At 40.8% G+C, this 27,071-nt stretch overlaps 1 protein-coding gene across 2 annotated transcripts in view; it reads right to left on the reverse strand.

The window, feature by feature from the left end:
• The window catches only part of SCAPER (S-phase cyclin A associated protein in the ER), a 139,475-nt gene extending 116,497 nt beyond the window's left edge, over positions 1 to 22,978 (reverse strand). The window contains exons 1-6 of one of the 2 annotated variants that reach the window (XM_059857897.1): positions 22,898 to 22,978; positions 21,055 to 21,130; positions 18,487 to 18,604; positions 12,549 to 12,619; positions 8,140 to 8,337; positions 263 to 363 (exon numbers count right to left, since the gene is read on the reverse strand). In XM_059857897.1, the coding sequence (XP_059713880.1) occupies positions 263 to 363; positions 8,140 to 8,337; positions 12,549 to 12,619; positions 18,487 to 18,604; positions 21,055 to 21,130; positions 22,898 to 22,953 (620 nt within the window). In that variant the 5' untranslated portion in view covers positions 22,954 to 22,978. The other variant, XM_059857896.1, reaches the window with a different exon arrangement.
• Between the last annotated feature and the right edge of the window lie 4,093 nt (positions 22,979 to 27,071).

Consider the following 27,071-nt stretch of genomic DNA (forward strand, 5'->3'; position numbering starts at 1 on the left):
ATGCCTCTTCTCAAGACTACAATGTTTATTTCAAATTCCAGTATAGAGCAAAGCATCAAACCAACCACTGAAAAGGGAAAGATGAGGGAAGGACTGGAAATATCCTCTACTCCTAAGTGACAGTGACAATGCATATAAAATGTCCTCACACCCATTTTGTCCAGAAGGAGAACTGGTTCTATTTGCTGAAGCTCTGCTAGAAAATGAAGTTTACTGTGAACTTTAGTCTCTCTATGGATTACAAAATTATAAATCTAATTACCTGCTTTGAGCATCAGCTTTTTCTAGCTTCTCCTGTAGCTGTATCCAATCAATCAATGCTTTGAAGTCCCTTACATAGTTATCAAGCATCATCAGGACTTCCTGAAAAGCAACCATCACATCAATCTTTCTATTTAAAAACAATCCCCCACCCCAATAAAGGAACTGAAAAGAAAGAAGGACATTTACTATTTAGCTTTCTCATTAAAAATAAACCCAGGAAAACCCCTGAAAACAAGAAAGCACAGATAATTGAGATTTTTATGTGAACAATCATTAAAACACTTATCCTAAAAAAAAGGTGCACATTCTTCAAGATCTGTGTCAGCATCAATGTGTAAGGACAAAATTGTAAGATTTGCAGGAAAATAATCCTTAACACACATAAGGATCCCTGTTTCATTATTTATGCCCCTCTTTTGGTCAGAGTTATCTTTTGAAATATGCTGAACATACATCACCAGGAAGCCAAAACTGCATAAAACCTAACAGGTCTGTGGAAGACTAAAAATATCACAATTAATCTGTTTGAGAAGTAAAAGTAGACAAAACTACACAAAGGCAACAGCATCAGAACCTGGGTGGGATTAAAACCTACACTGTCAGAACCTATGTGGGCATACTGGAGAATATGCAAAGTCTTGATGAAGCAGTTTGAATCTGGAACCACATGATGGTCTCCAACAAATAAAATTAACTGTTACAAAAGGACATATCAATTAACTTCACACTACACCAGGAAGAAAATCACAGACAAAATGGCAGTGGCTGAAGAGACTTGGTTCTGATTAAAACTCCCTTAACTTCGAGAAATTATTGACTGTGTCTACTGATGCCCAGCAGGCACAAACATGTGAGTGTAGTACCCATGGTATGGTCAGATTACATCCAGAAACAATGAAAAATTCAAAGTAAGTTGCCTCTTCTCAATTAATGGCACCAGTTTTTCATGCAAGGCAGAGCAAAACATAATATCATGGAACTGTCAGATGTGTCACCTGGAAAAACTACAGCTACCTGCTGCCACTGGCAGGGAAAGGAGCAATTCTTTATATTCCACATATCAACTCAAAAATCACTGACTGAACATGACAAAACACAGAGCTAAGGCAACTCCTCAGCACAGCTGAATATCACCAACACAGCACATGAATGCCTCTCAGGGACAGAGTCTGAGCTCATGGCAGTCAGAAAGAGAAGCTTTCATAACTACTCTATCCCACACAAGACAAATGTGTCCCATGCTCTGTCATGACAACATGCTGAAAATAACCAAAATCCATGAATGAAGCTTGAATATGAAACTTAAATGAGCTTCACATGCAGAATGTAAAGTACAGACATAATTTTATGGTATAAGGAAAAACACTAATGACAAAATGCTGCTGTTTCACAAGTTCTTTACTATGCCAAAGTCATTCCTGCTGGTAGTAAGATGAATTTTCTGCTCAAAGTAATTATTACTTGGAAATTTTGGGAACAATTACAAGTGAGAAGGTATTGGTTCTTAAGTGTATAACTACAAACTTTAACAGTAAAACCTTTGACACCAAAACCAGTAAAAACACTCTCCTACAGTCCAGGCAACTAATGCACATTTTTGCAACATCACATCCCATACACATTTACTTTTAATTGTCCTTTTAACAGAAAAAAGAGCTCTAACACATGAAAAATGCTTTTTCATATAAAAATCATATGGATTAATATTAGTTTTGCTTAACTTTGAAATTCAGCTTCTGTTTTGACATGAGTGTCCTTTTAAGTACTCCTTATGACACACACAGAGCATATTCTGGTTGCTGTAAGGGAAGGGCACCACAAAGTCAGACACCAGGGAGGGAAATCAAACAGAATCCCACTGCTGATGCAGAAGTTGCTCTTTGTTTTGAAATATTCCCCAAAAATGCTAACAGAAATCTTTCTTACAAAGCAGTTGGTTTACAGCACCAAAATAATTAAGTAAAGTCTGCTACAAGAAATGAACAACTCAAGTGTGTCTCAACCAGTTTTTTTTTCTGTTCCACTAATAAAATTTCAGCTTTCTAATCCAATTCATGTCCATTTAGGTTAGCCCATGCTAAGTTGTGCTGACTGTTACTAACAATGAGAGCATAGAAAGCAAAATTTAATTCTGAATAATTTATTTTTCAAGTCAGCCACTTACATATTCCTCAGGAAAAAAAAAAAAAAAAGAATTAACGTGAATCTGAGTTAGCTTTCTGAAATTAGCTGGCACAGGAAAAAAACGCAATAAACGGTTTAACCTATTTTAAGGAATGTTTAGCTCCACATTATCAGAAATGATCAGAGCAGACCCATGCAGCTGTAACCCGAGCCATGTTTTATGAACAAGGGAATACAAACAAGACAAGCAGCTGGAGCGGCCCCACACTCACTGATGCACATCTCTCTCCCTAAAGCCATGAGGGCCATTTTGTCAAGCAGGATGGAGCAGAACAAAAGTGGCTCAGAAAGCGCCGTGGCAGGCACGCAGATAACTCCATATAGATGTCCAGCTAAAATTACCAATTAGCTCCCCGATGGGCTGCGGCGGCTTCGATTGGAGTGGAAGGGAGCCGGGGCTGGCGAGGGCAGGCGGGCCGGCGCCGTCCCTTTGTCCTCTGACACAGGATCCCGGCGGCGCGGATCCAGCCCGCGCTACCTGCGGCCCTCGCACAGCCCGCCGCGGGGCCAGGGCAAGCCGGCACCGCTCGAGAAGCTGCTGACAAAAAGGAACCTTCATGGGCCGCGCTGCGGCTGCACTGGAGTCAGAACCATCTCAGATCTCGTTATTCCTCAAGGTCACATCCGTCCTGTACGGCTTTTAAAGAAACAGATTGAGCTAAGAAAGAAAGCAATACGGCTGAAAAGAACCCTTCAAGGAAAATCAGCGACATGAAACTCAAACCAGACACAATGTAACTCCTGTTACCTTCGCCTCTCAGTTCTCTGATCACCGGTTCTGCCCGTTTCTTTTTTTTTTCCTCTTCTTTTCTCCAGCTTTCATTGATCACTCTGGCTGCCATGTATTTATCTCAAAGCTGGACTTCTAGTCTCTTCAACTGGGTGATCCTATAAATTACTTTACAACCAACACAGATGAGCAGCTACACGGGAACCATCCTCAGTCAGGACTAGACTAGGTCCTAGACAGGCCCATTGAAATCCCAAAGAACGGAATGCACTTCAGAAAGCCCTGAACCTCTTTGAAATGTCCCTTCACACATTTATTCTCCCATTCTCAAACAAGGAAGAGGCAAACAGGGAAGTATGGAAGACTGTAGGATTTTAAGGTTACTCCAACCCAAAATAGTAGCACATACATCAGGGGAATTAATTCAGTCACCACATCTCTACTTTACCTTATTGGCCAAGCTAGAAATATGGGTTCTGTTTTGCAGGATGGTTCTCCATCCTGCTTGACAAACCATGGCTACTTCATGCTGTTTCATTATCTATACTGAGTACTTTAGTTTATGTATTTACCAAAATAAACTCCATTTTTTTTATACTGGAGCATATTTTCAGCACACAAACTAAGTTCCTTCCTTCCCTTTTTAAATGTCTATTTTCATGGTTAACGGGGTGTTTCAGTAATTTGACACAAAAATTGCTTCCAAAAATTCCTTGTAGCCTTTTTATACAGTTGAATGACAGATAATTAAAGCCAGCTCTGGGGTTGGTTCAACCAACGTGATTGTCAAAGCAATTCTGACAGCTTTGGGAAAGAATGAAAGGAAGCAGCTCCTCTAGACAAAGGACTCTCCTTATATCAATTTCAGCATGAGACAAACAATATTTTAAGCAAGCACATGGTCTCCTAGACCCAAGTGTTAAATGCACCACATCTGGCCTCAGTTGCTCCTCACTGATGCACCTTCAACATGGCAGCCACAATCCCCTGCCTGACAAGGATGTGCTCCAAAGGACCACAACCATTTCCAAATGAAATTTTCTCCAGAAGAATTAAAGCAGTGGCATGTGCAGGGACTCAATCACACAAAACTTAAACACACACACATATACACATCTATGTCTGATGCAAAGGATGGAGAGGCAGGAAAAGGGACACCCAGACTAAAAGACATGCTGGCTTTTCTGAATAGATCCCCAGTTTGAAAGACCTCATCCCTTTTTATCTGTCAGACTGAATGCTTGATCAGGAACCCATTTTCTTGTCCTTCTCTGTAGACTTATCCATGGAAAAAGACAATGAATGAAAAAGGTAAATGTCCATAAAGAGGCAGCAGGAACGCTCACAGAGATTTTCACTGGGCACAGACTGCCACAACACAGCCATAAGCTATTTATTAAGGAAGATATAAGATATTTACTCTTGGTAAATATCCCCAAATTCAGAACCAGAGGGTGTATTTTGTGAGTGAGTGCTACGTGGCAGCCTTGCACTCCTCTGCCACACAGCAGCTGCAGTACTGGCTGTCCCAAACGCCACCGATGGCTCAGCTGCTCGAGCAGGGCTCTCAGTCTGCAGGGAGAGAGTGAAATCAGTGGAATTTGCAGACCCAGGCCCAAAAGCAGCCCTCAGAGAGGGTCCTCCTGGGAGGCCTCAACCAACTCAAGCCCTCTCACAGACATGCCCTGACCCAAAAGCCTTAACCAAAACTGATTTCATCAGTTCTTTCACCGTGGAATGTCACCCAACGTGCCTGAACTTTAAAAGAAAGTCTTCAGCCATCTCTTCACCTTGTGCTGTTTGTGAGAAGCAGAACAACAGAACTCCACTGCTGAATTTTCCATTTCATAAGAGGGAATAAGAATCTCAAGCAAAATTAAACTCTTTTCACTGAACCAGACTGATTTAAGAAGGTACCTGTAAGATTCAGCAACAAGAGAAGGCCAAAAGCTTCCAGAAACACACCAGAAACTGTTAGGTGAAAAGACAAGAGATTGTACAATAATGCTAAACAGCAATGTAAAAAGAATAGAGAACTAAATTTTTTCATTATAAAATTCAGCTTTTTCGAAAGGAAAAGAACAGCTGAAGCTGTTAATTCATTCCAGGAGGAAGAAACCTCCAAAATTAAATTAAAGTTAGTTTGATATTCTTCTGTACTTGCTGTATCATTAGTTGTTGGATCCAGTTGCTCAAACTCTATCAAAAAAGGGTTTACCTAAGTGTGTAGTGCTTCTATTTATATATACATACACACACACAGATAGAAATACAAACTCAGTTGCTGAGACACCTGAAAACACCACAGAAGAACAGCAGCTGAAGACATTAACCAAAACTGACTACAGAATCTGCCTCCTACCCATCTACAGGTCTTTTGGTCTAAATACCTTTTATCATACAGCAGGAGATTTAAAGGCATTACCATTTCTGCTCTGCCTACACTTGCCACCCAAATCTAGAAAACAGTAGGTAAAATATTCATATAAACATCAGACACACAAACCCCCAGCTAATATAGAGAATATCTACACAATTTGCATTTCAAATGTTGAAGGTTACAGCCATATCTACTTGGACATATTTAATCTTTTATCACTATTGCACAAGCTGATTTATGTACAGTAAGATGATGCTTAAACTTGAGAACTCTTCATTTATTTCAGAAATAATTCAACCATGTTCATTACACCTTTCCACACAAAGCATCCAAGCCATATCTATATATCTACATACATGATTTGAGAGCTCTCAGTTCCAAATCAATAGCAGAATACCAACTTCAGCAGAGGCCAAAGCTGAGAAAATACACACAAGCACTGATCCTCTTACACACATTGCCACTGTTTGGATCCTCACCACAACCCTTCTGTCTGCAGTTTCAACCACAAACAGCCACCAGAGCCCTCTCCCACTGGGGAGCATCAAACATTTTCAGTGACAACACAATCGATAAAACTGCAACAGCTCGTAGGACAGGGGAGAGCAAAAGGCACAAAATACCAAAAAAAGCCCAACTAACACTTTTCTACCAGGTTAAACAGAAGGTTTAAAATGCCAGAAGCTGTCACGTTTCATTTTTCCATGGGTCTTCTTAGAAGACAACCTTTATACAACTACCATGGTTAAAATAGAATAGCACCTGCCCATCTGACCGAGACTGAAGTTTAAAGAGTCAAAATTAAAGAAGTTTTTGATAACGTGAATTTATCTTGATTGAAAGGATTTTTCAAAATACCACTTTAAAAAATGAAGGAAAGGTTAGCAGTGGCACCATTTTGGTTTCTTATTTAATACTATTTTCCACCTATGTCCCACAGTCAAAAGGGGAGAAACTGGACTGTCTGTCAAAACCACCATAAAATAATGACAAATAATAGAATGTATAGAAGAGAAACATTATTAGTGAAAATTATTCGCAAGACTAAGCAGTTTCACACTTCATAACTTAATGAACAGAAATGATAGTAATTGATCAAAAAGAATAGTCAGCATTTAATAGGAACCTGTAAAAGAAAATCCCAGACAAAAGACCACAGCACAAACACATATTCCAGCTGCTTGGGTGAGGCACACTTGTGCTGAGAAAAAAGATCTTTTGAAAGGTAAGAGTAACATGAACATTACATAAGTTTCACAACATTTGACACTGGACTGGCCTGTTTGCTCATTTTTGGTTTTTTTCACCTCTGTTTTGCAAACAAGTAACCTGATCCACATAGATACATACATCATTGTCAAGAGTCTGCTAAAATGAGGACTTTTCACTCAGGCTAGGCCTATCCCCATCCAAAAGCAGATCAAGTGGCCTGATTAAAATGTTGAACGGTATCTAACCCCCAAAAGATGTGATAATGACACAAATACACTTCTGTTCTTTCAGTCACAAAAGTTTAAAATGCTTATTTAATTACAATGCAAGGCCGGCTGACTTTCTTAAAACAAAAAATTTCTACAGAAAGTTTCCTGAGCAGGAAGACAGTTCAGCAACAGAATGTTAAATTGTGTTAGACCAACCAGAGATTTGGAAGCCTCTGAGCTACTGTTCAATTCTCAAAGCTGCTTTCAATGAAATGTATTTGTACACTAATCTCAAAAGCAATTTGGCTGTGTCTGATTACAGCAGAGAATGAGATGCATAGGATAAGAAAAAAGTTTACTTAAATTGATATATGAATTTTTTTACAGTGATTGGATAATCATTTCCAGAATGTGTTGAGTTTCCAGCCATGTTTAATATGAAAACAAAGTCATCTTTTTAACATTTCTTTTATAATGTATTCTGACTTCTCTTAATGCTTGTGATAAATTCCATTGCCAAAGCATGAGTGATTTTTATTAAATGACAAGGGTATTTCTAAAGATCTACTATAAAATCACAATAAAATGTGAAACAGATGCACAAGCTATAACAAATCCAGGTTATTTGAAACTGGGAAGTGTCTTACAGTGACATCCTAACCAGACATTGCTTATACTCGACCACCAATCACTTTCTTAACAAAGGGAGAATGAGAAGAGTGATAACTATCACTGCAGAAAGGGAGCAGTGTGTAATTAAGCCACTTAACAGCAAGCAAATGAATGTGAAAAAGGCTGAACTACAACAGTGCCACCTACAGTAAAGGACATTACTGGGAAAAAGAAATCAATCAGTGCTTAGTCACAAAAATAACAAAATCAGAACTCAATGAACAAAATCTGATTTCAGCAAACAGCTGAGCTCTAATAATATCACGTACAACATGACAAGTTTTACACACTTTAACAATTAGTCCTTGCTCAAGATGAAAGCTTTTCTTAAATATGAATACACGTCCTCAGCTTTCCTATTTAAAAGCCTATACAAATTGCAAATGAAAAAGTAACATTTCTGAAGCTCTAATTCCTCATTTACCTCTTTTCTAAAAGATAAAAAAGGCAGATAGAAGGCAGATGGGCACAGGACACCGGAGCATTACCTTGCATTCCACCACACTCTGGTCGGATTCGCAGGTGACGTAGATTTCATCGACCGCCCGCCGGAGGTTGTCAAAGAGGAACGCCCAGTAGCGAGCCCGCAGATCCACCTTCCGAGGCTGCCTGCTCTTCGTGGGGCTTTTGTCAAAGCTTTTGTCTCCAGCTCCTGCTGCTGCTAATTTACAGTCCAAGGTACTGCTCTGAAAACAAGAAGGTACAAGGGGAAAGGAGAACAACAAACAGAAGTGTGGTGAGGAGTCGGGTTTCTGTGCAAGACACCTTTCATCAACTTATTGAAACATCTGTAAACAGGAACAGCCTCACTGAAGACAACTACATCATTGCACTCACCTGAGCTTTTTAACACACACTTTCTCAAATACAGACAGCCCTTATGTTCAACTAGACTCTGTTTCTTTGACAGTTATAATATTTGCATTCCACAACAGTATGAGATATTCTGCTTCTCAGCACACTGGAAAGATACATTTTCTAATTACATATCCTGTATTACTTTCTCTGACAGATGTGTATATCCAGAGATGAAGATAGCATTTTACTAAAAATCATACCAGCAATATTGCACCACAGGGAAATTCTATTACCAAGACATTATATATGACATGACTGTTTTTAAACTCTCATGGTAAAACATGTTAATGTCAGTGAAATGCACCCTAAAACAGACTTAACTGACCCAGTACTGCTTTGCTGCACAGGTGTGGGGGACAGCAAACATGTGTGGAAACCCAGGGCACTGGGAATATTTCTCTGTCTGCTCTGGGGTGTCCTGATCCCCAGGGGAGCATTGACTTTGACTCTCATTCATGGAGAAAGTTTCCTAGACTTCAAGATAGACTAGAATCCACAAAAGTGTGAAATAGAAGTGTGATTATAGAGTAGTGCAGGTGTATCACTTGGTGAGAAATTTAGGTTTTGGGATTTTTAAAATGTGAACCAGAGAGTTGTGGATGGAAGCAAGATGAAGGGCACAGGGTGCTGTCCTGGGTTTCTTCTTCATGTCTCTTCTTCCTTCTTCTTCATGGGTTTGGGTGGTATTTTGTAATTGGGCAGAAAAGTCCCCATTGCAGGCTCTTTGGAATCAGTTATTGGGTTAAAAGGGAAAATAATCTATGTGTCATGTCTTAACTGGATAGCTTTGTCTTAAAAGACCTTGTAAAAACAGATTCTTGGCCATTTTGTGCCTTCTAATGAAAAGCTGCTGAACTCATAGTAGACTGTTTTTCTGATAAGAAATAATAAACACTTGAGTCCAAACACGAATTACTGTCTCAAGTGCCTTCAATCCAGACCCAGAAAAACCAAAAACTGGTACCCCCACAAACATGTTAAATGGGATGGGTGTGCAGGATATTCCAGAGAGTTCTGAAACACACATATTTGGCTAAAAGTACCAAATCACCACTTGGTTCTGTGGCACTGCCCTTATTAAACCGGAACGTCTCTCCCACAGAAGAAAACAAACTGTAAAAGGCTGCTGCCATAAGCTTGTGCATTCCATAGCCAGTGGACAAGCACCCTCAGTGAACACCAAGTGACACCAACTGTGTGCTACAACATGATGGAGCTATTAGCTACCTGCTAAGGTAGTCTGGTTTGGGTGGGCTTTTTACATTCCTGTATTTAATAGCACCTTTAATGTAGCTTTGATGCACTGGTGCACTGAGACATGTATCTGCAGCACATCAGTTCTTACTGGGGTACTCTTGCAGGGATTCATGCAAAGTCCCATTCTAAATGCTCCACTTAGGTGACTGAATGAGAACTGCCAAAACTGACACCACACATGACAGCACACAGCATTTATAACTGGAATATCTAATCACTAACTAGAAACATTGTAATTTTCAAAACAATTGGCTGGGATTCAAACCTTTTTGTCCTGTACCACACACCATCAAACAAATTCCACTTTGCACTTAGGGAGGGAGACACAGCACCATGAGAATGGTTATGTTCTCATCTGCTTTTGTGGTGAGAGGCTAATTTTTCTGTAAGTTGCAGAAGAATGGGCACCTGATTTACTACAATCACACCAACATCTCTGCTACCCTTACATATATCTCCAAGTGCTTCAGCTGTACTCCAGATGAACTCCAGTTAATGTATGCACGAGAGTCATGCTCAGAAAGATGCACAGCATAGACAACCAATGAAAAGCAATTTCAGAAGGGTTTCATATTTTTTCTTCCATTACATAAGTCACCTTTTAACAAACTGCTGGGAGAAAAGATGCTCCTAGGCTGAGGCCTTGTGTAAAAACCTTTAAAGCAAAGCTTATATTCTGGCTAATTTATAGCTCCTTGAAAGTACTGTTTATAATGAAGCAAGCACAAGTACGGAATCATAAATAGCTGCATTAAAATAACAGTGCTACCTATTGCTGTCTGTATTTATAAAATGTGACCTCAGGAAAGTGATTAGGTTTCCAGTCATTCAGATAATACTGTTGATAAAAAGGATCAGTTGTGTTGGAATGGGAAACCTGCATAATTCCCACTCTTTGAAAGATACATGTTCAAGCCTATCTTTAAGAGACAATGTCACAGAATATGTCTTGATATTTAGCAATAAATGTTATCCATCTGCTATATTTGGCATCCATTAATCTTCCCTCTCAGCCATATTTTAATGAGAAAAACACCTTGTGTAGGCTCTGTGAGCCACAGCAGTTCCATCATTATCCTGCAAGCAGACTTTCAGGGTCTCAGTAAAACCTAAGCAACATTTACTGCTACCAGTGTTCCAGCAGAACACCTTTGAAAGGATGAAACCCTCCAACCTACCTGATTTCTTGTAGACACTATCACACAAGCAGGTTAGCATTAAATTAGAAAAAGTATTTTAACTTGCATTGAGAGTTCAAACTTTCCAGTGCAGAAGATGCAAAGCTGATGTACCTTTGAAGTTAACAGACATGCAAACACCACTTCTTACATCCCAAGTAACCCAGCATGGATGATGAAAGTGATATTAAACTGAATCTCTTGATGTTTTTTTAATTTGGGGGTTTTTTTCTCCTTATAGTTTCAGTAACTTGCCTTGGATTTGTGGAAAGTATGCAATGTATATTTATACTCTGGGGATGCCAAAATTTATTGAATGTATATTTGCCAGCATCCTACTGAAAGGAAGATGAGGTTGGTAAGATCACATGAAACAACTCTTGTAAGTTTATTTTCTTGAGATTAGTGGCCCATTTATTTATATGTAAAGGAAAATTAGAAGTGAAAGCTCAACAAAACTAAGCCAGAAAAGCCACCAATTACAGGAGTATCCAGTGTCTGGAAAGCAGCAGAAATGAAGGTGCTGAATGCCAAACTGAGATGCCAAGATGCTCAGCAGTGTTCAAACCTTAACTGAAGCCACCAGAAGTGCACCGTGTCAGTGACAGGAGCTTCAGCACAGCAATCCCATGCTGAGTAGCAACCAAGGTTTCTCCTGAAAGCTCAGGGTTCACCTAACCCCCAGGTGAGACAGAACCCAAAGTGCACACTGCTTTCCACCTCCCTCTTCTGGGGCACAGCCTGACAGGGAGCCCCAGGCACAGCAGTGACACCCACCTGCCACACCAAGGGAACCAGCACACACCGTGTGTGAGCAGAGAACACAGCTGCCAAACTGAACTGGGACAGCAATGCCTGCGTTTTAAAGATGCAAATACATCTCTATGGAAGCAGAACATTTTTTCTTTTTTCAAAAAATAGCATCTTCCATATGCTTTATTACCAAATTCTGACAGGCTGCCTCAAAACATTAAATGGCTACAGCTGTACTAATGGCTAAATCCATGAACCAAAGGAAAACAGCAGTTAAAAATATTAAACATGAGGAAAGATTGAGGTATTACTTTATTAATGCAATAAAGGTTGTCATTCACAGAGAAAAAAAAACCTGAATAAAAATAGGAGCAGTGTCTTCTTTACAATTCTCATTCTAACTTGCTTTCCAGTCCTAACTCTTAGAAATTTTACTCACCTGGACTCTTCTCCAAATTAAGATATACTGACTTGAGCCACTTAACACATGAGGTCAAGAAATTTCCTTTAACTAAAACTTGGGAAAAAAGGCAGCCCTTGTATAAGCAGCATACTTCAGCAAGACTATCCTATATCATTTTATTGAACAGCACTTTCCTTAAAATAACTTCGATGCCAATAAGTCATGTGTGCAGAGGCTGGGAAGTGATAAAAGGAAAGGCTGAGGAAGATAACCTAAATTCTGGCAATTTGAACTTCTGAATACTTGACTTTGAAACTCATATGCTTTAAAAATACAATGCATGTACAGTTTAAGAAAAGTATTAATCAGCCACCAATATACCAGTGATCTCACAGAAAAACAGTGTTATGTCATCTATTTTATGTCACAATAAGAAATGAGCAGATACCTGTTTTGCAGCCTTGTGTGTTCCTTGAGTTACCCTTTTTGTTTTTCCCCCAGACTGCCATTTCGATTTTCCTGTGGGAGAAGCAACTGTTTTAATCAACAATAATGATTTTAATTAAATAGAGCACTCTAAAATGCACGTATCTCATCTTGCAATGTACTGAGAGGGGCACAATTTCTGAGTTAAGAGGTTTGGCAAATTTTATATTCAAAATATATATTCCACTGGTTTAGAACATGGATAATGCCAGAAAACACTAGAGAATGAAAAAAATACAAGAAATGCAAGACACACAGACTTCATTAAACAAAGGTAAGCTTTGAGTTCTCAGTGCCTCTAAAAATCATATAATTACAATCTACATGTCAAACATGATACTAGTTTTCTAAATAAATTTTAAGAAGTCTGCTTTTGATTGATTGATTGATTGCTCAATCAGCTATTACAAAATTAAAACAAGAAATATATTTGTTAGGAAAACCAAATGTAATGATTTAGTTCTTCTGGAGCTGTTCTGCCAAGAAAGATGGGAAAAAACAGAACTTAGGTCAGGATTTAGTTCATCAACATTTAGACAGCCAAAGGAAGAGAGAAAAACATTCCCAGAACACAAGTCATTCTCCTTTAGACATGAAATCCTTCTCAAACATACCTGTCTTCCTCCACTGTTTATACAAAGTGACTTTAGCAACGATGCTTCCAAAATCAGTTTCAGTTCCCCAGTCAGAGGGGGTGATTCCAGGTCTCAGGGCTGCAGTGGTGGCAGTTAACTGATTTAGAGTTATCTTTGCATAGAAAAATCAGTGTTAGCCTAGACCAACCTGATCTGTGTGCACTTAATCTTTGAGATTTGCTATAGGGTAATGCAAAAAGAATTATTCCTCCAAGTATCTAAACTTGCACAGCACAAAAATCACAGGATCCAATTACCAAAAATGTAAGCAAGCTAAGACAAAACAGTAACTATGGCCAGAGTTTTCTCTAGCAAAAATTACATCCAAGGAGAAGTTTCAAGATTATTTAGCTGGATGAGGCCAAGCAAAGCAAGGCATTAGTTGAATACAGTCCTCCCTAGACCGTGGAGATCATTCTTAAATTTCAGAATTGTCCACTTCAGTTTTTAGCAGTTGAGGCCAAATTCCCAATTGCAGCCCAGCTGTTTTACATTGCTCTTATGTAAAGTAGCTGCAAACCTGTCTTAATCAAGCAGTTGTACAGACGGTTTGCACAGCTGGTTTGGATCACTGGCTACTCCAGGCAACAAGGCTTTTAATTTAAAACAAATTAAAAATTATTTGCTTGATAATTCATTTTTAAAATGCTACATTAGCCAAAAACCAGGTATAAACTAATATATTGAACTCAATTTGGCAGCATTCAGAGAAAAAAAAAATCATTCAGCTACTACCTGTATAAAACGTTCCTAGTCACTAAAAAGCTTGAACTGGGGAATAGTTCCATGGTAGACTTCTGATAACAGAAGTATTTCAACCACCCAAATCTCTCTTCTGATGTGATTTACATTCTGCAAAGACAAGGTTTTGAAGGCAATGGCACACAGGACTTGCACAGTGAAAAGGTTTGCCACAAATAATGGTTCACTAAAATTGAAAAGGGGCAGAGAACACATCAAGTTGCAGACTCTTCAGAGTCTATAAAATCCAGAATAACAATCCATCACCTAAGATCTGTGAAATGTCTGAACAAGTCCCTTCTAAAGACAAAAGCAAGTTTCTAGGCACTTCCTACATGGGGCAGACATTTAGATGCAAAAGAGCAGGTTATGCAAACTTGATCTAGTGTGGGGCAAGGACTAATTTTTTTTTAAGGTGTGTAGGCCAGAAAACTTTGCATTTCAGCAGCAGCCACATTTTCAAGCTTTCCTGTTCATTATCTAACAATAATGGCTCTGGTAATGAGAAGATTATTTCTGCTTGTGTCCCTCTATACTCCCAAGCAGTGACAGCACTGCTCAATGGCTGTTTGTATGTTCAGGGTGACTGGTGTGTAACTGGTGTGTAGCTACACCATGCTGGCATTGCTAGGAGATGCACAGACTTCACTGACACCTGAAGGGCACCCCCTGCTCGCAACTGACTGAATTGTAAGGAGAGAGCAATTGTGACCCAAGAAGATCATCTCCTTTAGCTATTAAGTTGCCCATGTGAAATATATAAAATATCTAAGTTTTGCAGCATTGGAGGAGCTACAGCCATATTTTACACTAGAAGTCCATTTCCTCCCTGTCTGGTGTTTAAATATGAAGCACACAGGGCTTATGATTTGTGAAGTCTTCCTGTCCAAAAAGCAGAGGTGCCAATACTTGCCAAAAAACCCCACTGATAACCTATTTTCAAAAGCTATTTTTTACCTAACAACCTCAATAACCATCCTGCTCATCTCTCTCTTCTGGACAGTTTTACTGGTATGGGAAATGTGGGGACTGCCTTCACATTTAGGAGTTAATTGCTGCCATCCTTTCTGTCCTGGCTATGGCAGAAATCAACTGCATTTGTTGTTTCAATGTCTTTAGCACTGCTCATCATCACTCCCTCAGCAGAAAGGGTGATTTTCAACTGAGGAAGCATACTGAAGCTTCTAATCCTATTATGAACCACATCTTCTTACAAGTTTGTAGAGCAGCAGTAGATGCTATTTTTCTAAATGTACTGTGCTGAGGATGTGGAGAAATGACTGCCTTCAAGCATGGATATAACCAAAATCTCCATGTTTTCCCACCTCTGAATTACAGCAATATATTTTGCACAAAATTAATTTTATAAATTACTGTCAGGGTCTCATGAAGAATACAATGGCCCTGTATTCACCTAGCTGCACTAGACTGGATTCCCATTAATTCCAGTGAAATTTAAGGCTGAAACTGATGAGCCTTTAAGAGTCCCTTCCCTCCACACCACATTCTGCCAGGTGCCATGAGACCCATGCTGCAAGGGCTCACCACAATGTGTGCAGTCAGGACTCGCTCAGCTCCTCACATGGCCAGAGTGAGACAAATTTCATGACTTTGATCACATCTCACAAAACTTATTTTCTGCACAGCCTCTTGCTAAAACAGTGGAATAAGCTGCAAGCTCCCCAGAATGTGCCAGCTACCTTTCAACCACTAAAATATGTTTCCTTACCCTGAAATGCTTAATCTGCAAATGAATTCTGTATGGCAAGAGCCCAAGTGATTTTAAACACATAGGAAGAGAACAGTCACAAATACAAGATTTTCCAATTTTTCTACACATCTCAAAGTTCCAAAGGTATCTTACCATCTATTAACATTTACATGTCAAGCCTCTGCAATTTTTTAACTGTTGCTAATATCATACATTAAGATTTTGTAATAAAACTTGTGTGTAGTTTCTTATCTGCATTCAGTGCCTCAAACTTAATTCTAGGCATGTGAAATAATAACAAAGAAAAAAATTTTGAAACCCTCCATTGGAATTATCACAGCCTTCCAAGGTGGGCAAAAGCAATGTGACTGCAATTGGTGACTGATGGCTGCAGGTTTGGAATGCAAATTCCATTCTGGAGACAGAATACCAGAAGAGTGAATTTTTCTGTTTCAAGACTCTCCTGAGACACCAAGTTAACAATAGGGTTGATTAGTTTATCCAAAAGAATCTGCTATGTACTGCTGAATTCTGTGAAGGAGTATTTGAATTTCAACGGTTGAGAAGTGTTACAGTCTCTCTCTTCCCTAGACCATCACCACCGTGCCTGGGATTTTGTCATGGCATTGATCTGTATTCATTGATCTGGATAATTAGAATTTCAGATCTGACATAACTGGGGTGCACACTGCTCCAAAACACACAACAGACCTGTCACCTGCCATTACAGAAATCTCTTTCCTTTTTAAGGAAATACTGCTTACTGGCTGGAACTATGTGTTTACAGAATGGAATCAGAAGGTTTTGATTTCTCTTTTATCTCTGTATGCTATATAAAATACACAAGTCTTTCAGAGCAAGAGGAAAAAATGGGAAGAACACAAGCACACAATTTTTAAAGGAAACAGAAAAAGGATACAAATGGAAAAGGTGCACTCAGCATTTTAATTAATCAATCCTCTACAAAACCCTCTATAACCCTAGTAATAACGAGTGTTCATACCTTCACTGTGTCTACATTATGAATAACAGTATATAATTTAAAATGTTAAATCACACACCAGTGCTGCCAGATCAATACCTCTGAACATTACGAGCAGAAGAAACTGCCCAAACACAAAATTCTGCTTTGTCCAGGAGAGTGGCAGGACTGGCTCAGACACCCGGAACCTTTGGCCTGATTTACACAACCCTTGAACAAGTTAGAACTGTCCTAATGCATAATATTGCTGTGTCATTCCTCAGGGACACAGCACACATGGAAGGATCAGTAAAAAATGAACCAGAGCTCAGTGACACTGACATAAACACCCCCCACGCCAGGGGTCAAGAGATAAAGGATCTGGCTCTGCCTGGCTTTCACTAACCACAAGCTCCTTTTCACAGGGAAATTTTTCATCAGGCAATAATCATCAGATCCTTTGCATTGTGCAAAAAGGTCAGCTTATAATTTAAGACATATTAAAAAGAAAGCACTACTGACAAAGTTTAAAAACTACAATGGGGCTAATATGACCAAAAGAAGGAAATGAATACAGCTACTTGGATTTTAATTACTGTACATAACTACTATTTAATGAAAGCTAAAAATTCACTTTTACATTCATTTATCATGGTTTAGCAGAATTTGTTAGAGCACACATCCATCTACAACTCACAGACATTAAGGAAAAAGTGTTAAAGTTTCTAAAATAATATTACAAGCAAGGTAGTATTCAAAAATAACAGACTCTCTACACAGAAAGTGAATCAACCCACAAGTTGCTCAAAACTACTACTGAAAATACGCTGCATGTTTCTTTACCACACACACATTCATATCATTACCTTCCCCAGAAGTGTAATTTGGAATCTGGAAATACTTTGGGCCCCAATTCTATTCTGCTTAAAGACAGTTTAAACTTTGCATCAGACATAGGGTGAATTATCCTGCACCTTGAGACATAACATTTGTTAGAAATGTTTTTTCCACTGGCAGAATCACAGCTGAGGTTGGAAGGAACCTCTAGAGATGGCTTAACTCAACCTCCAGGCTGCCCAGAGCTATGTCCAGGGAGGTTTTGAGCATCTCCGAGAAAGATGATGCCCACAGTTTTTCAAGGCAACTGGTTCTCATGTTCAACCACCTTCACAGCATAAAAAAAATTACTTTTAGACACTTAAGAGCTGCAGCGCCTGGACAGGGACGTGCAGCTACAAAAATATTTGAGATGAGGTTCTCAAAAACAGCATTCAGACATCTGGAACAGCTTGAGTAGGATAAAAATAAAATTCAATTCCTGGCTCCTTAAGTCATCATACCACAAGAGAGTATTGCAACAGTAATAAAACCGTTCTGAGGACTTGCATTACGGAAAGCTGTCCCCACATATCCCCTTCTTTAGGGAGCCTTCATTGGCATCTACCAAAGCTGAAGTGATCCCAAAAGAAACTTCCAAATTTCTTTGTTTTAGAACACAGAGAGCAATTTGTTAGATTGTTCTAAGTCATCCTTACAATTCTGAATTCCCCAGTTACAAGAGATCACTTTAGGACAACATCTCATTGTGTTACACAACAATCTTGATAATATCAGCAGAAGAAAACAGTCATACATGTTACTTGCAGACAAATTAAAAGAGTTTTTAATCTGCCACTGGAAGGTTTTACAAAGTGATCTGCCAACTGCAAGGCACATTTTGTAAAAAAAATTCTAAATTGCACTATGTATGCTAAACAGAACATTTTTAAATAGAGAAATTATTTCCAGATGAGCAATTCCAGTTGACAGAGGAATGGAAGTGCAAAGACCTGGAAGACTGTTAAACACGTACCATCATCTTCCTTGTTTTCCAGTGGGACACTCCAGGCAATCAGGTTCCTTGCTGTCCGTCCCTCTTCCGCCACTATTTTCCTCACTTTGTCATGGCTGTTGGAGCGTTGGAAAGAAGCCTGAAAACAAGAAATACATTGAGGGGCACACAAGAAAGAGAAATCTCTGGTTTGAACTGTTGATTTCATCCAGTAAGTGCTTACACCATCCAATGTGGTGCTGAATTTTCCTCAAATATCTGAAACAGGTGTATGCATCCATTTTCATCATCATTCTTCTGCACAGAAACAGATTTACTCATCAGCATGTCATGGGAGTTACCACCCAGCCCTCAGGATGGGCACATTTAGACCACATCACTTTCATTTAATTGCTTGACAATGCTGCTGGGACATCACAGCAGACTTCACAAATGTTTTAATTACCCTGTGTCAATTAGAACTAATTATACAAGCTAAAGGCAGCACGAGACCAAAATACATGTGTTGGCTGATTGCTGAGAGCCTGGAGAAAGGCATGAGCTGTATGGGAACCACCTGAAACATGTATAAAATCCCAGCTCTCTCACTGAGAGGACAAGAACCTAGAAAGTATTTCCTGGCAACTGTGATGGGCTGTTCCTGCAAAGCTGCAAGCACTCAAAGGCAGAATAAGAGACACTGGGGACGCACTTCATCTACCTAACAGACACAGTTCTTTGTACTTGTGAGGTGCACCATCACAAGACATTTGAAACCAAGGGCATTAAGAAGTATTTGTATCAACTGACAGACGTCAATCAGATAAAATCTTGCCTCTTCTACAGTGTAGGAAAGTTAATCCTCAGAAAATAATTTGCAACAAAGCCAAACTATGTAAGGCGATGATAAACTTATGTACCGTGATAGCACAAAACTGCTGACCACATTTAGCTTTAAACACTGGCCAACTTAACCATAAGGAAGTTGAGCAAACCTAAGAATTATTTTAGGCACAAACAGACTGATTTTCTATAGAACTAATCAGGAGGTAGATTTTTCCTCTTTTCATTTTTACCCTCATATGGCTCAAGCCTGCAACCACTTCTACATCTTTAGAAAGAAAATACAGTCAAATTACACTAAAAACAAATACAGAAGATGAGTGGCTAGAACTTTTTAAGGCAGCAGGAAACATAACACAAACGAGAAACTCCTTTTATTTTAATGCTAATCTAATAGTTTTTAACTTGGGTTTCTCTCATCCAGATGTCCTCATTTGTCTTTTTGGAAGTCACAGTGTGCCATCTAGTGCTTCACAGACCCGCCCAGAGACACAACCAGGCAACACAACAGAGGAAAAAACAGCACTGCTCCATCTGTGAAGTTTTGGAAAACAGAGCAAAATTACATACCTTGGCCCAAAGCAACTCAAATAAAGCAAATAAAACCCCCAGAAGCCGTACAGAACTGGTTCTAATCTATCTTGATTCTATACAACTAATTGCCTATTCTTGCTAGGAATTTTTAGTAAGAGTGACCATTTCTGCTGCAGCAAGTTTGGTTTGGGTTTTTAATCCCTTGTTGCTTAATGAGGTGAGTTTAAAACTTTGCATTAGTCCACAACAAACTAACTTCCCAAATTATTTATTTTTATACAAGCCAGAAAAGCTTAAAAGGAAACAATAAGTATCCCATCATGACACTTCAAGGTATTTTGTATAATGAAACTAGAGCCTAACTTAAAATTCTCATCTCTGTAACCTGGACGTCAGTGAAAAGGGAGGCCCAAGCAGGAGTCAGCAATGAGGAACTGCACAGCCAGAAGTGACAATCATTGTGCCAAAGGCAGGAGTGGCTATGAACAGCCCTTTCATTTGACAAGAGCTCACTGCAGTCCCCTCCCTCACACACTGACCCCTGGTTTTTGACTGCTCCCTCACCCTGAATCCCTGCCATTTGCTTCTCAGCTATCTAAAGAAGTGCTCTGCACACAATCAGCCCTCAGGCCAAAGGAGGGACCAGAAACTGCCCAGCCCTAAACAGCAGATGTTTCTAGTCTGTACTGCTTCTTGTCAGGGCTATAAATACTAAAGGACCTTTTATGGGGATTCTTTTTTAAATGATGTTCATAGATATAAACACATTGAAGCAAACTGAGCAAAATACAGAAAAACAAACTGAGCAGTTTCATCCACTGCGTTCCCAAAGAAAAGTCATTCAGCTCTAAGCTCAGCCCCTTCTGAGAACAACACACAATGTGTGGAGTGTGACCAAACACTGAGGTCTTACACTACAGCACAGGTTGGAGGAAAGAAGCTTAAAATGGGAGTCAGCTGAAAAAGAATGAATGCAAAACCCCTCATATACTAACACAACTAGAAATTATGCAGAACAGAAGAAATGCTCAGATTTATTCTACTGTAAAATTCCTTTTGGAAGGTTCCTCTCTACAGTGTTAACGAATAACATTTATTAGGCTCCTAGAATCAATACTTCATTTGTAGAAGGTACAAATTAACTGATTTATTAATTAATCCCAACATGAAAATTTAGTTTTTCTTGCTGTTGAAAAAAATACCATATAGTGTAATAGCTACTGAATGTCTTACCATCATGTTATAGCCTTCCTCTGCATCAACAGGCTCACTTAGCACGTTTTTGGATGACCCCATTGAGTTTTCATACCTGTGTCAAAAAAAATGTAATTAATTATTTTACCTTAAACCACTTCTAAAACTACTTTTAGCTTGCTGGCAGCATTTAGGTCATGTACATCAGATGAGGACAGTAAGGCTGTCAGAAGATAATTTTATTTGTGAAGTGTTTGCACTGCTCCTTACTAAAAACGGCCAAAAGTCCAAGAAGAAAACAAAAAGAGATTGACACTACAGAAAAGTGTAATTTTATATCTGTACAGTAAACAGTCTTTGTAAACAGTACAAAGACTACCAAAACTTTCAAACAAACCATTGCATGGACTGCTCTAGAACAGTGATGCAAGTAGAATAATCTTTCCTGTGACAGAGAACTGGGCAAGGTGGTGATCAGTTCAGAAAGAAAAACGAATCAGAGCTGCACTAACAATCACCTCAGCTAATTAATGATGAAGTAAAATAAAAACTGAAGTTTCTGTTCTCACGTAACTGTAAGATGTAAGGGCTCCTGCACAAGTCAGCTCTGGCAAAGTGAATACTTTATGCAGCTGTAACACAGAACAATTGCCACAAATGAAGAAGGTACACAGGGGCAAATATTCAAAGGTTTATCAAGAATGTCCAGAACAGCGTTAACAATTCTGAAATAAAGTTAAATCCTTGGCTTTAAGGTTGATAAATTCTAAACAGCTGCTGATTTGAGTGCAGTCTAATCTTACTTATCTGAAGAATCAGACACTAAATGGAAATTAAAGACACTTCTAAATTATTCAAAATCAGGTAAAAAACCAATATTAACCTTTAATCAGATCCAAAGTCAGATTTTGTTGCCCTTTACCATGAATGACACTGCTTTAAGCAGACTGTTCACTTGTTCTCACATTACATAAATAGCTGAATTTTCTATAAAGATATAGCCCAGCCTGTGCCAAGAAACCCAGGGATCTCTGTATGCCTTAAGACAACCTGCTAAACCAATACAAACCAAAATGTACTGCAGCTGGATGAAGGGAGTTTTTGAAAACAAAGACTGTACTTCTGCATCACTTCAGAACAGACCCACCACTGAGTCTTCAAACACTGAAGCATCTTAGGAAACATCTCTTGTACATCAAGCTGACTTGATTGTACTCGAGGGATAATAAAAGCTCATTAAACTGACATATGTATTTGAGGAGAGAACACGAGGATCCACATACTTTCCAGTAGTGCAGTTCATTTGGAAATAATGCAGAAATAAGAATCTGTATTTAGAGAACTGCACAGAGAAGACAGACCCTAAGTACACTGCGAGACCTTCTGTGCTGTCAGCCGTGATTTTGTCTCTGACAGCAAAGGAAGAGCACGGATTTACGCTAGGAACGACATTAGCAGTTTCTAAGATGCAAACAGTCATACAGCGTGTGGCATTTGACATGGGTTCACAGTGAATTTCCTTAGCGCGGGTGCCTCTCCCCCCACACACGACTCCCACTGAGGACAGGTGGGCCTGTACAGCCTGAAGGACCGGCGGGGTCCCAAGCACCGGGACCCCCCTCAGGCTGAGTCCGAGTCTCCCCACAGGCAGTGCGGGAGGGGCTGCCTCAGACGGACAGCCCGTTTCTCCCTCAAGGCACGGCCTGACCCACACCCACCGCTCCCGGTCGCCTGTAGCAACCAGGCTATCCGTGGCCCGTCTCGCCGGGCCGTGTGGCGGAGCCGCCCGCCGGAGCTGTGGGGCTGAGGGGGGGTGAGGCGGGCCCGCCGCCATCTTGCCCGCGCTGCCCGCTCGCGCCGGGCCCGCGCGCCGGCCACTCACGCTCTCCGCCGCGCCGCGCCGTCCCGCCCGCGCGCGTCCCGCCGCGCTGACGTCATCGCACCTCGCCGCCACCGACCGCCCGCAGCCGTGCCAGCCCCGCCCGCCCGGCCTGCGCATGCGCGGCTACCGCCTGTGAGGCGGTGCCCTCACCTGGCCCCACACCTTCCACCCGCCCCGCACGATGCGTGCCCGGCCCGCGCCGGTGCAAGCGGTGCCCTCACCTGGCTGCACACCTGGCCCCTCGACTTCCACCCGCCCTGCACGATGCGAGCGGTGCTCTCACGTTGCCCGCGCCTTGCCCCACCGTGAGGGAGCCACTGAGGCGGTTCCTGCGGCCCCTCAGGCAGGGCCAAGCTCGGGGCTACCCTCAGCCCCTGAGGAAACGCTGGGACGCGGTCACAGAATTGATCCGCTTGGGAAAGGCCTTTGAGACCACTGAGTCCCATCTATGACCAAACAGCACCTTGTCACCTAGACCATGGCACCAAGTGCCGTGGCTAGTCTTTCCTTAAACACCTCCAGGGATAGTGACTCCATCACCTCCCTGGACAGTCTGTTCCAATGTCTAATCACTAGTTTCTAGTAAGAAATTCCTGCAGATGTCCAACCCAAATCTCCACTGGTGCAGTTTGAGGCCGTTCCCTCTCATCCTGTCACTGTTTCCTGGGAGGAGAGACCCGCCCTTACCTCCTCTTGGTAAGCTATGGAGAGCGAGAGTCCCCCGGGTCTCCTTTCCTCCAGGCTGAGCCCCTGCAGCTCCCTTGGCTGCTCCTGGTGCTCCAGACCCTTCCCCAGCTCTGTTCCCTCCTCTGAACACACTGGAGCCCTTCCATGTCCTCCTTGTTGTGAGGGGCTCCTCTGTGACCCCCGGGTGTGAGGTGTGGCCTCAGCAGTGCCCAGCACAGGGGGAGCTCACTGCCCTGCTCCTGCTGCCACAGCACTGCTGGTGCAGACCAGGGGCCAGCAGCCTTGCTGCCCACCTGGGCTCATGTTCAGCTGCTGTCAGCCTGACATGGCTTCCTGTGCCAGTGTGATCACGGAGGTCATGGCAGTCAGCCCCTCAGCATCCAGCCCCTCCCCACTGCTGGGAGCGGAGAAAAAGGGAGCAGTAAACAACTGTGTGCAATACATGGGGTACAGGTATAACACAGGCACCTAATCCTGGGGTGTAACACTGAGGTGTGATTTGGGCTACTGCGTCCAACTTGCCCACCTGGGTCGGGTGGGGCTTGTGAAGAGGCCAGCCTTCCTCATGGGGTCTGAGGCCTGGGAAATGTGATTTGTGAGGAAACACAGGACAAGTGGAACCTATTAAGACAAAAGGGGATGTGGTAGGAGTGTTCAAGCATGTAAAAGCATGATGTGAAGAGAATAATCCGTTTCCCCCAGTGTGATAGGAATAGCAAGAAGAAAGAGGCCTAAATGATAACCTGGACAGCTCAGGCTGTCATATCTAAAACATTAAAAGTCCTGCAAGGATGCCAATAGATGGCTTGGGAGACCATACACGCTTCAGTTGGATCTGCAGCAGCAACAACACCTCTCAGAAATGATACACCACTCTCCCGGGGTTCAGAGCAGAGAGCTGAGCCATGAAGGTCCCATCCAAATCCCTCACAGGGCCATCCTTTGACAATTCACTTACTATTTATCAGCTGCCTCCTCGGTGTGTGGCTGAGCTGAGTGCCCTGATACTGTGTTGCATCAAATCCTGCTGTTCTGGTTTGATGCCAAATCAGATGCAGCATCAGAAGAATCTCCTCTCATAACCTATTTCCTCAGATATTAATAACTGCACTAAATGCAAAGAACTAGAAAAACAGGTCAGTAATGTCTGCAGAGTATAAAATGCTCTCTGCAAAGTCTTATGAAACAATTAGAACATTCAAGAAGTCGTATTTGGGTACTACCAAAGCAAATTACTGTCACTTTGAAATCCAAACACAGGGTATTTAAATGTGATGATCTTTATAAATTGCTGCTCAGTTCTTTCCCTTACTTAAACCTAAAATCAACAACTTTTATAATGGAAAAAGGAAGGATAATCTTTGCATGCAGGTCGTAGATAAACCATCTCATGCGGCTTAAAATGTTGAAGTGATAATAACAAAATATGTCAAAATGGAAGCCTATCTAAATAAAGCTACTGTCAATCAATTCTGACAGTGTATAAATGACATACATTAGAATAAAATGAATTAGGGCTTATTCAAGTCAAGCAGTGATTTATAAAACTGAAATGTAGAAATGTCAAAAACTTACAGTGAACACCAGATGGATGACTTGTTAGAAATAACTGTTCAGGAACTGGTGCTTGTGCTGCTGGACAGCTGCTCTCATGCTGACAGTCCAACAGACCCAATTTACACTTGCAGATCTCACAGAGAAGCTGTGTTGAACATGACCTTCTAACATTCTTTTATTCTTTGTGACCAAAAGAAGGGCTCCAAATAGATTTGTGGCACACTGCATGTGATTTGGCTTGACAGAAGGGCAGATTTTCCAGAAAAGTCAGGAAGTTCACCACATAAAAATGTTTTTATATAGCATGACTTGTATTCTGATTTAAAAATAGCTTCACTGATACTCCCTTTTAACTTACAATAGTGATGCATTTGCTATGCAAGTGGTTAAAATAATGGAGGGAACAGAAAAACCTCTCTCTTTCCCCCCCTGCATTCATACCAGAATGGTCTTGAATTTTACTATACAACTGGTTTAACTGTGTGCTGGGAAGGGTCTGTTGTATTTTGACATGGAGAAGAATATGATTTTCTCTGCTTTCCCTCTTGCTAAGATCCAGATTTTTTTCCTAACCTATAGGATATAATGAATTTCATAATAATAAATGTGGTCTTACAGGAGATGTAGGCACTGAACTGTCCAGTCTGATACACTTGTCAATCCTTGAGATACACAGCAAAGAGGTTTTTTGTAGTGTTAGTAATGCATCAGACAAAGAAAACAAAGCATTCTGAGTGCTATTTCAGAAACTAATCAAATAATATTTCTGACTTGATTGCTCACAGGATTTGCTTTGTCTACACATGCCACAAGTAGTAGGACTTAATTCACATTTTGTAAATGTGATTTATTAAAAAATACTGATGGGAAATTTGACATTTCAACCATTAAAAGATATTAGACAGCTCACTATTAGATTTTTTAATGAAAAGACATTTCTTATACAGGCAGGAAATTGCAATAACACATTCACTGATTTATTGCAATATTTTACTCTCAGATCTTCAAAATGAACTGTCGTAGCTCTTCACAGTTAATAGAATTGGGGGTGAACTGGGATCAGTCTATCGCTGTCACCATGAAAGGACTGGACAGCGCAGCAATTTCCATTACCTTGGGGCTCTGTCTAAACAATGGTGTTCATGGAAACACAGGTAGGTTAATCTCACTTCTTTCTGGCTAAAGGAGGAATTTTGAAAATACTCTTGTATTGAAAGCAGAAATAACAAACCTAACAATGGTCCTACATAAATCTCAACCCAGTCACAATGATTAATTTGACTGCAGTGGGGTCGGGATCAGAGCAATCCCAATTTCATATGACAGCTGTTAGGAATGATATTCTTGGGGAGGCCCCTGCTCATTTACACGATGTATTTTCAGTTTGTCTGAGTGGTCAGTGAGGCTAAATTTATTTTACAGCTTTCTATTATCTGTGTTGAACAGTTATTAAAACTTGTATTGATCCAGTTATTAATAACTCTTACAAAGCCTCGCTTCCCTTTCTCTTTGCCTGAGAAGCATTACTTGTGAGTTGCGCCCTTAAGCAAGACTAATGCTTGTTCCTTTTTGGTATAAAGCTTTTGCACGCCTTGTTTCCTGATCATCTTCCCCTTGCAGGGTTTGTTGATGCTTCCCTGAAATTCTGGTAATCACAGAATCACAGAATATGCCGAGATGGAGGGGAACCATCAGGATCATCCAGCCCAACTCTGTGTCCTGTGCAGGGCATCTCGAAGAGTCACTCCTACCATGTCCAAACGCTCCTCGACCTCAGACCGTGGTAAATCACTTCAGTCTGACGGGCCTCACTGACGTTTAACAATAGGATAATTCTCAGTATATCCTGACGGTATTTGGTACCTTTCGCTGGCAGACCAGAAAAGCCTAGGCGACAGAGGCCCGTTCCCGCTCCCGAATCGCTCGCACT

The sequence above is a fragment of the Haemorhous mexicanus genome, chromosome 13 (genome assembly GCF_027477595.1).
Source record: "Haemorhous mexicanus isolate bHaeMex1 chromosome 13, bHaeMex1.pri, whole genome shotgun sequence".
NCBI lineage: Eukaryota > Metazoa > Chordata > Aves > Passeriformes > Fringillidae > Haemorhous > Haemorhous mexicanus.